The 12658-nt window shown below is 38.4% G+C and overlaps 1 protein-coding gene across 1 annotated transcript; it reads left to right on the top strand.

Moving 5' to 3' along the window:
* Positions 1-3465: 3465 nt before the first annotated feature.
* Positions 3466-7787, top strand: LOC141631062 (putative WRKY transcription factor 19). Its single transcript, XM_074443783.1, has 7 exons — positions 3466-3529; positions 4356-4366; positions 5008-5163; positions 5617-6317; positions 6613-6698; positions 6874-7121; positions 7437-7787. The coding sequence occupies exons 1-7, from the start codon at positions 3466-3468 to the stop codon at positions 7785-7787; spliced, it is 1617 nt and encodes a 538-aa protein (XP_074299884.1).
* Positions 7788-12658: the final 4871 nt, after the last annotated feature.

Raw genomic sequence — 12658 nt, forward strand, 5'->3', positions numbered from 1 at the left:
TATAGCTGCAATCATCTTTACCTTGGTTTTTACAACAAATCCCCGATGTGACACTCTAACTCCCTTAGGACCTTTAAAGGACACTTTCTTTTGACGACAGTCTATCGTGGACTCATAATTTCCTAACCAATCCATTCCATCTATAATCGCAAACCCATCTATAGAAAACTCAAGTAATTTAACCGGTAAGTTTACTTGCCCAACCACCATAGACACCCCTTTGTACAACTTATGACATGACAAAGACTCCCCCGATGGTATAAAGACATTATCCTTTACTAACTCATATTCTTCCAAACCCATGGTTAAGGCATGACCTCTAAACACAAACGAATGGGTTGCCCCTAAATCAAACAAAACGAAAATCGGTTTATGATTAGAAGAAAAGTACTAGTGACAACTTGCGCATCATCCTCATCTGCCTATTTACCCATCATAAAGAGTTTGCCACTGTTCTTCTAACCTCCCCCTTGGACTGTAGTCGCTGCTGTAGTAGGGTTGGCAGCTGAATTCTGAGTCACACTGTTATTCGGGCGCTGATAGGATCTACTATTGTTACGGTTATAGCTGTCGTTGTTGTTGTTCTGCCCTCCCTGGTGGTTCCAGGACCTAGATGGCGTGTTAATCGCCAAACTCTGGCTCGGAGATGGCGAATAGTACCCCTGGTAAGATCGCAGGAAGCCTCCTCCTCCTCCTCCTCTAGCACTCTTGCACTCAAACCTCTGTTGGCCTACCCCACCACAGTTAAAGCAATGGAAGGTAGAATTGTCGCTTGTACTTCGAGCACCTCTTCCCTACACACGAGATCCCCCACTATAGCTGGACCCTCCTGATTAAGCTCTAGACTTGTTAGGGTTACCACGTTTGTAGCTTGGTTGAATGTCACCCTCACTCTCAGCTTTCCTCTTCTCACTTCCCTTTTCCTTGGCCTCCTTGGCCATACAATTAATCGCTCTGCATGCCCCGCTCTCTCACAGACTTCCTTTAGATCCGAAATCACCCCAGCCGGTAGCTTTTCCATGATCTTCAACGATAGACCCCTCTCAAAACGGAGAGCCAGACTCAGTTGGCTCAACTGCAGGTCCTTCGCATATCACGATAGTTCATTGAACTATTGATAGTATTCAAGCACAGTCATGCTATCAGTCATAGCAAAAGTGTCAAACTCAGCCATCAACTTGCTACGGATATGCTCTGGAACAAAGTGGTTCCTTATTGCTTTCTAAAACTCTGCCCAAGGAATCGCAGGTTTACCCAAACTTCTATAGTATGCTCGTTTAGTCTCCCTCTCACGATGCCACCACACCCCAGCCTCATCTCTCATGTAGAACGTAACCTATTCTACTTTCATATCTTCCGGATAGTGAACAACCTCCAACACATTCTCCATTTTCCGGTGCTAGTTGTCAAGCAGTTTGGGCTCGCCTGTGCCCTCATAGGTGGTAGGGTTAAAGCGGGAAATGGTTGTGCTCATACGGGATGAATCCACCACTATTGCCTTCCCTTTCCCCACATTCTTAAGAGCCTAAGTGAGTGCCTCTTGCTGCTCGATCATCCTAGTTATTTCATCGAGGCTCATCTCAGAAGCCTGGATATAAGCACCAGATCTCTTTGGCGGCAATTTTGAGCTTCAATAACAAAGATAAACGTATACACATAGCCTATGGCTCAAAACAAGTATCATATCCGCCAAAGAGGTACTCGGTCGAGTATGAGCTACTCGGTCGAGTGTACGGACCAATCGGCCGAGTACTCCGGCTCCAGTAGCTGATCTAAAAAGCACATAAAGCATACTCGGTCAATTACCTTATGTACTCGGTCGAGTACGCCCCACTCGGTCGTGTACCGCCTCTACTCGGCCGAGTGGCATATTCAATAGCTACTGCCAATTGCACAAATACCTTCACTCGGTCTCGTGCCAGGTTACCAGGTAACTCGGTCGAGTACCTGCCACGCTCGGTTGAATCATGCCAAAACGACTCCCAACACATTACCAACAAGTTATAAAGTACGCAACCAATAACCTATTAACATATTCTCATAACCAAATACATCAAAATGTAAACAATTAAAACATACACTATGTCTGCTATCTCACGTCAATTATTCTACACCATGTTCATCCAATTCATGCCATAGTATCTCCATCCACAACATACACATCCACTCTATCCACACATATATAAACACAAGCGTGTATCGTTTCCCCTAAGACATACCCCGTAGTGACCGGATCGATGTCGTAAGGGCCAAATTTGAGGTCTTAGGATATCTCCCAAAACTTTGCGGTAGCTCCATACAACTTCTACACGGGTTCATTTTATTTAGACACCATATGTTCATTTGTTCATTGGTTTTAGGTTCCAAAATCTTCGCTCTAATACCACTTTGTAACGCCTCTATCTATCAAAGTGCCTTACCACGACCTACCTTAGTAAATGGAAGCGCTACCATCTCGGTTGCCCGAGGTGAAATATATCCACTGGACCATAAATGAACGTTTATTAAAGGTACAACAATGTTTTATGAAATACAATACCAAAATCCAAATCAAAACCGTAATACAACTACGAAATGAAATGAAATGAATAGCTAATGTTTAGTGTGACAGCGGAAGCTAGCTAAAGAAAGTCTCATGACTCTGCTCATCCATATCCCGCATGCTACATCAACATCCAATACCTGGTAAGCCAACTGCTCACCATCCCCGAATGGATCACCACATTTTTGAAAACAATAAATGGGGTCAGTCAACTGCACATCAAAAAGAAGAACTCGCAATAACATAATCCAATCAAACTGTAACCATTCAATCCTCCAAACTCCAACAATCGCCAGCAACCGACTACACACCGAAATGTGTAGCCCTGCCGGGTTCCCATCGCAACGGGAAACCCACACCACTAGTGGGGACCGCAGCCTTACCACCTAAGCCCCGCTCATCGCAATGAGCGAACCCAGATCAATAATGTGTACATCCCCTTTGTGACGGGAGCCACAATGGGCGAACATGGGATTCGAACCATCTCCCGAGAATGGCTCCACAATAAATCCAACAACCAATCTAATCACAATCTACAATCATAATCATATTACAAGAAATCAATCACAGTTACCAACTTAGAATCAATTATGCAACCAACTGAGTAGGGAAACCTTACTTCATCAGATATCCATACAAAAGCACAAAAAATCGATTGATCAATTCCGAACTAACTCCAAAACCCTAATTCGGCAATTGCGCTAATTAACAACACAATTACGAGCATGGCAGTGGTAAAAAAACAAAGATGATGATTTAGAATTCATAACGAATTGAGTAATGTCTTTTCTCTCTTCAAATTTCTGGGGATTCATAATGATTTGATCAAGATTCTTTAATAGAGCAATCCCCAATTTTTTCAATTTGTGTGATTTTGATTTGATTTATTTTGCGTGGTGATTGCGGCGTCTGATGGCGTAGAGATGGCGCCTCTGTCACGTGTGCTCGCCGGATTTGGCAATCGTTACCAGAGACGATGGCAAAGTGGTAGGTGGTGACGTCAGGGTGGTAGGTGGTGATGGGGGATTTCAAGGGTGGTTAGGATTTTAGGAGAAATGTGATTGGGAGAGAATGAGAGATGAATTTTGGTTGTGAGCAAGTTAAAACGCGCGTAAAGTTTATTATAAATGACGTTCTCACCGAGTAGTCGTTATATATATATATATATAGATGTATATATGTATATACATATATATATATATATATATATATATATATATATATATATATATATATATATATATATATATTTGTGTGTATATATATATGTGTGTGTGTGTGTGTGTGTGTGTGTGTGTGTGTAGAAATTAAATCATGTGAGGCACCCTTCTTAGGGTGAGGTACCTGTACCAATCTTAAACCGTCAGATTTAAAAGTCTTAGATGCACAAGATGATGCCACGTGTCCCCATACAAAACCCCATCAAACACACATTTCCCTCTTCAACTTCATTCATTTACTCCGACTCTCACAATCACTCACATCTCCTTACTTTCTCTCTCTTCATCTACTGTTCCTCAACTCAAATTCGTCGTTCACTCTCATTCGATCCCCATTTTATCACTCTGATTTTCATCGTCCACACCATAATCATGCTGCGATTCATCATGTTTCTTCCATCTTCACGTTTTGATCTTGACTCTTATTATGTGTTCATCATTAATCTCGAAGTAAGTACGGAGTATTATTCTCATTCTCGCTTTTATTCTTTTTTGTTTTTAATTTTGATTTATTTGAATGTTAAACTTGTAATCGCCATATCATGTGATTTCTGTCAGTTATTTGATAATATACTTGCTCTTTTATTGTTCAGATTTTATTATTGTTAGTAATTTCCAGTTTTTTAGGTTTTATTATTGAATTTGTTCATGTTTCACAACTATTATTTTGTTTATGTATTATTCTGGTGAAGTTATGTGATTAATTGATTAGTTAAATGATCGATTGTGTAAAATTTAAGTATTTAGGTATTTGATGATGATTATGATGAAAATCAGCTCATGATTCACGGCCGCGATGATTTTCGACGATCTCATAGTACTTTCGATTGATTCTCCTAATTCTAGTGGCATTGATCGTCCTCATCTTCACTTTTGTTTGCTTCATCTCTTCACTTTCTTATCTTGTGTGATTTCATATCAACAATTGGTTTAATCTATTCACGTTTATTTGATTGAAATTATTGTGTGCTTTTCTGTCATTTTAGCATTATTTCGTTGTCATTTTAGTTTATCTACGGTGTATTTTAGGCGAAAGGCAGTAGTGTGTGAAAGGAATATGTCGTATGTATAGCGAATTTGGAAAAGCGTACTAGAACGACAGGAAATCATACTAGAACAACAAATAAATATTACCGAAATTTGAATTGGTATGATATTGTACGAACTAGTGGTGATTTTTGCGCTGTGAAAGGAATATGTTAGTGTATGTCAATAGTTTTTTTCACAATTTCTGTCATTCTAAAGTTTGATTATGTGAAACCTGGACTTTATTTTGTGAAGTTTCGACGTGATTATGTAAACCCTAGACGTGACTTTGTGAAACCTGATTTTGCCAAACATTTTGAGAAACCTGATTTTGTGAATGTTGGAGCTAATATTGTGAACCTTGGAGCTAGTTTTGTGAACTTTATACCTGTTTATGTGAAACCGGACTTTATTTTGTGAAGTTTTGACCTGATTGAGTTTGCCTGTTCCTCTACTCTTTGAATATGAGGAAGGTCAGGTTAGCCGATAAAATTGAATGAGGTTTTCTGAACTTCAATTGATATAGCTCTTCTCAATGCATCACTTGCGTAGAATATTTTTTCTTAAAAAGCAACATAGAAACATAGACGAATTAAAGTCCTCTAAGCCAAAGAGCAAAGGCATGGATCTCTCACAGTCTCCAAGGAAGCTTCTGCGGAAAATGATGCTAAAAACATCAATTTCACCCCTTCAGATTCATCTGCTACCTCTCCATCAACAACCGAGTCCTCAGCTCCTCTAACATCGTCCCTGGACTCGCCACATGCTCTAGGCATGATTATTTTTCGAATTAATGGTTAAGATGGTGAGGTAGACTGGATTTTACAGAGCGTAAGGCATTGTGGACTTGAAGATTTAGAGATTCCAAAAGCATACTATGAGCTTCTCAAGAATAGATCATCTCCTGGTATCACGCAAAGACCTAAGAAAGGTCATATTGATCTCAATGTGCCTAAGGTTCAAAAAGAAGAGTCTAAGAAGAGTAATAAGTTCGTTGAACATGTACCGCACAGATTTGGAAATAGTGTTTGTACAAATGTTGTCGTGGACCCTGATTCTGGTGTTCGTGACTGGAAGCAACATCAAACACCGCCTTTGCATATAAGCTCTCCAGTAACGGATGGTACAAGTGCAAGTATCAGAGGTGATTGTCAGCCTTTTTTAACTGCCCCACCGCCTATGACTCTTCCTACACTTAATGATCATAATTGTTCTACTTGGGACCTGTTAGAACGACTGGCACCTGACAGTGATACGTCTCCTTCTCAGTGTCGTGCATATGCATCTGATGATGCAGAAACTGATGGTGAGAATGCTATTACAGAGTTAGATAACGGTGTCAAGCTTGGGAAGACCGTTATAATGTCAGGGTCTTGTTCTTTCACAACTAGCAACGATGACGACACATCCAGTACAACCACATCTATTATCTCACCAAATGGTGGGGCCAAAATCAACATAAATCAGTGGGAAAAGAGTAAGATCTTGGGGCAAGGATCATATGAAACCGTATATGAAGGGATTTCTAGGTATGCAATGTTTCTCGAACTGATAATAAATCATCCAGAACTGGTAGCTGATTTTAAGTAAACGCTGCATACCGTTCCTTCCTCCCATCTGTACCCATAAACTAATCTCTATTATTGATGTTCAATTAGGTATCCGTTAGCAATGGTATCATTTACACACTTGTTGCAGACATCCAATCTCTAGTTGCTTCACTACTTTATGCACCATGTTATAAATCTATACGCGCTGCAGTTTCCGGGTTTTTCACTAGTCGTTATTATAGGAAATTATATTGAAAATCTGGTTCTTTTTCAGTGAGGGTTTCTTTTTTGCTATGAAAGAAGTTTCTCTGCTTGGACAAAGAAGTCATGGAAAGCAGAGTATCTATAAATTAGAGCAGGTAAATTACGTTACGATTTTGGTCAAAGGAGATTGTTTTCATTAGTAATAGCTATTGTTGGTTGTGAGGCTATTTGCTAGCCACTTTCTGGTGGTTGTTGCTATGTTACTACTGCTATCTAATAGCAGTTGTTGCTATGTTATACTGTTCACGAGGAGTATCTGACTACATGCTGTAAACAAAAATGCTTTATTATTTCTGTAATGTTTACTTCTACTTTGTACGGGCTGATTCAAAACTCTACATCTTTTTGGAGCTTGTGACGCAAGGTTCCCTTGCGAGCCTTTACCAAAAGTATCATCTTCGTGATTCTCATGTTTCTACTTACATAAGACAGATTCTTTTGGTGCTTTTGGGACTGAAGTATCTTCATGATCGAAATGTGGTCCATAGGGATGCAGTGAACCTGCTTCAGCTTCGTACTGTTTGTTTCTCTCACGACTGCATGCCATTTTTTTTCTCATGCGCTGGGTTTGCTTCTCTGATTGTATAGATCAGTCGTCATGTAGTTCTCTGAATCTTTTTTCCCATTATAACTCATAATTTTCAGATCAACCAAGGGACAAATTTTGTACATAGAAGCCAAAAGAAGATGAACATCGAAGTCTACTTGAGAACTCTTTTTCAGATCATTTTCCTAATGATTCGTGGTTTACATGTCTCCACAGTTTCTTCACTCAAACCTGGACTATGTTAGTGTATGTCAATAGTTTTTTTCACAATTTCTGTCATTCTAAAGTTTGATTATGTGAAACCTGGACTTTATTTTGTGAAGTTTCAACGTGATTATGTGAATCCTAGACGTGACTTTGTGAAATCTGATTTTGTCAAACATTTTGTAAAACCTGATTTTGTGAGTGTTGGAGCTAATATTGTGAACCTTGGAGCTAGTTTTGTGAACTTTTTACCTGTTTATGTGAAACCTGGACTTTATTTTGTGAAGTTTCGACCTGATTATGTGAACTCTAATCCTGACTTTATGAAACCTGATTTTGTCAACCATAGACCTAATTTTGTGAAACCTGGACTTGATTTTATAAAGGATGGACTAGATTATGTGAACCCTAGACCTGACTTTTGTGAAACCTAATTTTGTCACACACTTTGTGAAAACTGATTTTGTGAAAGTTGGAGCTAATATTGAGAACCTTAGAGCTAGTTTTGTGAACTTTGTACTTGATTATGTGAAACCTGGACTTTATTTGTGAAAACTGATTTCGGCCCCTCTAATTTCACAAGGCCCCTTTAGGGTTGTCTTTCTTAAAAGTAAACCTTAGACGTTATATTGTGCAACTAGATTGCGATATTGTGAAACTAAATTGTGATCCTTTGACTAAATGCTAGTACTCTCTCTTAATAATTTGTCTTCCTGTTTTTGTGAATCCTAGAACTTCTTTATGAATCTAGGAGGTCATCTTGTGAAACAAGATGGCGATATTGTGAAACTAACTTGTGATCCTTGTACTCAATGCTAGTACTCTTTCTCTTAATAATTTCTCTTCCTTCTTTTGTGAATCCTAGAATCTGGTCAACTAGTTTTATTAATTATTAATTTGTTTTTTTTGCAGGTTTTAATCATTTATTGTTCTGAAATTTGTCGAATATAATGTTGCTTGGTAAAGTTTGATTGTGCACAAAGACGACAGAAGCAAAGAGATTCTGCAATGGGGTTCCGAGTTTCTGCTACCCACAGTCGTCCTCCGAATCCTCAGTAACGGCTTTAGCATAATGACTAGAATTCTTTACTGAAATCCCTAGTAGTAGAGACTAAAGTGGGATTGAATTTTATATTTTAATAAACAATGATTTTACATTGTTTAAGCGCGTGGTTATCTTTAGTAATGAATGAATGTTGAAACTTGGCATTTGAGGTTGAGATTTATTGGGGCCAGTCCGATGAGTATTAATGTGCATATCTGTTTCGGATGAGCAGACTTGCTTCTGAATGAAATGTTCATATTTGTTTGATTTTTTATAAAACTTTCATGGTCGGAATTCCAATGTAAGCTGGTTGGACTTCGAGAGGGCAATAGCTCAAAAAACATTAGTCATGAGATTGTGACTACTACGAAGTACTCCGTATATTGTTTGAGGTGATCACATATGTAAGACGGTTTATCTATCTTAATTGTTTGATGGGTACTACGAACCTCAAACACGTGTGATCACCTCAAACCGTCTTACATATGTGATGCCCTCAAACAATATACAGAGTACTTCGTAGTAGTCACAATCTCATGACTAATGTTTTTTGAGCTATTGCCCCCTTGAAGTCAAACCTGCTTACATTGCAAATCCGACCATGAAAGTTTTATAAAAAATCAAACAAATATGAAAATTTCATTCAGAAGCAAGTCTGCTCAACCGAAACAGATATGCACATTAATAATCATCGGACTGGCCCCAACAAATCTCAACCTCAAATGCCAAGTTTCAACATTCATTCATTACTAAAGATAACCACGCACTTAAACAAAGTAAAATCATTGTTTATTAAAATATAAAAATCAATCCCACTTTAGTCTCTACTACTAGGGATTTCAGTAAAGAATTCTAGTCATTATGCTAAAGCCGTTAATGAGGATTCGTAGGACGACTGTGGGCAGCAGAAACTCGGGAACCCCATTCCAGAAGCTCTTTTCTTCTGTCGTCTTTGTGCACAATCAAACTTTAGCAAGCAACATTATATTCGACAAATTTCAGAACAATAAATGATTAAAACCTGCAAAAAAAAAAAACAAATTAATAAGTAATAAAACTAGTTGACCAGATTCTAGGATTCACAAAAGAAGGAAGATAAATTATTAAGATAAAGAGTACTAGCATTGAGTACAAGGATCACAAGTTAGTTTCACAATATCGCCATCTTGTTTCCCAAGATGACCTCCTGGATTCACAAAAGAAGTTCTAGGATTCACAAAAACAGGACGACAAATTATTAACAGATAGTACTAGCATTTTGTCAAAGGATCACAATTTAGTTTCACAATATCGCAATCTAGTTGCACAATATAAGGTCTAAGGTTCACTTTTAAGAAAGACAACCCTAAAGGGGCCTAGTGAAATTAGAGGGGCCGAAATCAGTTTTCACAAATGAAGTCCAGGTTTCACTTAATCAAGTACAAAGTTCACAAAACTAGCTCTAAGGTTCTCAATATTAGCTCCAACATTCACAAAATCAATTTTCACAAAGTGTGTGACAAAATCAGGTTTCACAAAAGTCAGGTCTAGGGTTCACATAATCTAGTCCAACCTTCACAAAATCAAGTCTAGGTTTCACAAAATCAGGTCTATGGTTGACAAAATCAGGTTTCATAAAGTCAGGTTTAGAGTTCACATAATCAGGTCAAAACTTCACAAAATAAAGTCCAGGTTTCACATAAACAGGTAAAAATAAAGTTCACAAAACTAGCTCCAAGGTTCACAATATTAGCTCCAACATTCACAAAATTAGGTTTCACAAAATCTTTGACAAAATCAGGTTTCACAAAGTCACGTCTAGGGTTCACATAATCACGTTGAAACTTCACAAAATAAAGTCCAGGTTTCACATAATCAAACTTTAGAATGACAGAAATTGTGAAAAAAACTATTGACATACACTAACATAGTCCAGGTTTGAGTAAAGAAACTGTGGAGACATGTAAACCACGAATCATTAGGGAAATGATCTGAAAAAGAGTTCTGAAGTAGACTTCGATGTTCAACTTCTTTTGGCTTTTTTGTACAAAATTTGTTCTTTGGTTGATCTGAAAATTATGAGTTATAATGGGAAAAAAGATTCAGAGAACTATAGGACGACTGATCTATACAATCTGAAAAGCAAACCCAGCGCATGAGAAAAAAAATGGCAAGCAGTCGTGACAGAAACAAATAGTACGAAGCTAAAGCAGGTTCACTGCATCCCTATGGACCACATTTCGATCATGAAGATACTTCAGTCCTAAAAGAACCAAAAGAATCTCTCTTATATAAGTAGAAACATGAGAATCACGAAGATGATACTTTTGGTAAAGGCTCACAAGGGAACCTTGCGTCACAAGCTCCAAAAAGATGTAGATTTTTGAATAAGCCCGTACAAAGTAGAAGTAAACATTAAAGAAATAATAAAGCATTTGTGTTTACAGCATGAGGTCAGATACTCCTCGTGAACAGTATAACATATCAACAACTGCTATTAGATAGCAGTAGTAACATAGCAGCAACCACCAGAAAGTGGCTAGCAAATAGCCTCACAACCAACAATAGCTATTACTAATGAAAACATTCTCCTTTGACCAAAATCGTAACATAATTTACCTGCTCTAGTTGATAGATACTCTTCTTTCTATGACTTCCTTGTCTAAGCAGAGAAACTTCTTTCATAGCAAAAAAGAATCCCTCACTGAAAAAGAACTTGAAATTCAATAAAATTTCCTATAATAACGACTAGTGGAAAACCCGGAAACTGTAGCGCATATAGATTTATAACATGGTGCATAAAGTAGTGAAGCAACTAGAGATTGGATGTCTTCAACAAGTGTGTAAATGTTACCATTGCTAACGGATACCTAGTTGAACATCAATACTAGAGATTGGTTTATGGGTACAGATGGGAGGAAGGAACGGTATGCAGCGTTTACTTAAAATCAGCTACCTGTTCTGGATGATTTATTATCAGTTCGAGAAACATTGCATACCTAGAAATCCTTTCATATACGGTTCCATATGATCCTTGCCCCAAGATCTTACTCTTTTACCACTGATTTATGTTGATTTTGGCCCCACCATTTGGTGAGATAATAGATGTGGTTGTACTGGATGTGTCGTCATCGTTGCTAGTTGTGAAAGAACAAGACCCTGACATTATAACGGTCTTCCCAAGCTTGACACCATTATCTAACTCTCTAATAGAATTCTCACCATCAGTTTCTGCATCATCAAATGCATATGTACGACACTGAGAAGGAGACGTATCACTGTCAGATGCCAGTCGTTCTAACGGGTCCCAAGTAGAACAATTATGATCATTAAGTGTAGGAAGAGTCATAGGCGGTGGGGCTGTTAAAAAAGGCAGACAATCACCTCTGATACATGCACCTGTACCATCCGTTACTGGAGAGCTTATATGCAAAGGCGGTGTTCGATGTTGCTTCCAGTCACGAACACCAGAATCAGGGTCCACGACAACATTTGTCCGAACACTATTTCCAAATCTGTGCGGTACATGTATATGTTCAACGAACTTATTACTCTTCTTAGCCTCTTCATTCTGAACCTTAGGCACATTAAGATCAAGATGCCTTTCTTAGGTCTTTGCATGATACCAGGAGATGATCTATTCTTGAGAAGCTCATAGTTTGCTTTTGGAATCTCTAAATATTCAGGTCCATAAAGCCTTACGCTCTGTAAAATCCAGTCTACCTCACCATCTTAACCATCAATTCAGAAACTAGTCATTCCTAGAGCATGTGGCGAGTCCAGGGACCGTGTTCGGGGAGCTGAGGACTCGGTTGTCAATGGAGAGGTAGCAGATGAATCTGAAGGGGTGAAATTGACGTTTTTTGCAGCATTTTTCCGCAGGAGCTTCCTTGGAGACTGTGAGAGATCCATGCTTTTGCTCTTTGGCTTAGAGGACTTTAATTCGTCTATGTTTCTATGTTGCATTTTAAGAAAAAAATATTCTAGGCAAGTGATGCATTGAGAAGAGCTATATCCATTGAAGTTCAGAAAACCTCATTCAATTATATCGGCTAAACTCACCTTCCTCATATTCAAAGAGTAGAGGAATAGGCAAACTCAATCAGGTCGAAACTTTACAAAATAAAGTCCGGTTTCACATAAACAGGTACAAAGTTCACAAAACTAGCTCCAAGGTTCACAATATTAGCTCTAAGATTCACAAAATCAGGTTTCACAAAATGTTGGACAAAATCAGGTTTCACAAAGTCACGTCTAGGGTTTACATAATCACGTCGAAAC

This window comes from Silene latifolia, chromosome Y (genome assembly GCF_048544455.1).
Source record: "Silene latifolia isolate original U9 population chromosome Y, ASM4854445v1, whole genome shotgun sequence".
NCBI classification, from domain to species: domain Eukaryota; kingdom Viridiplantae; phylum Streptophyta; class Magnoliopsida; order Caryophyllales; family Caryophyllaceae; genus Silene; species Silene latifolia.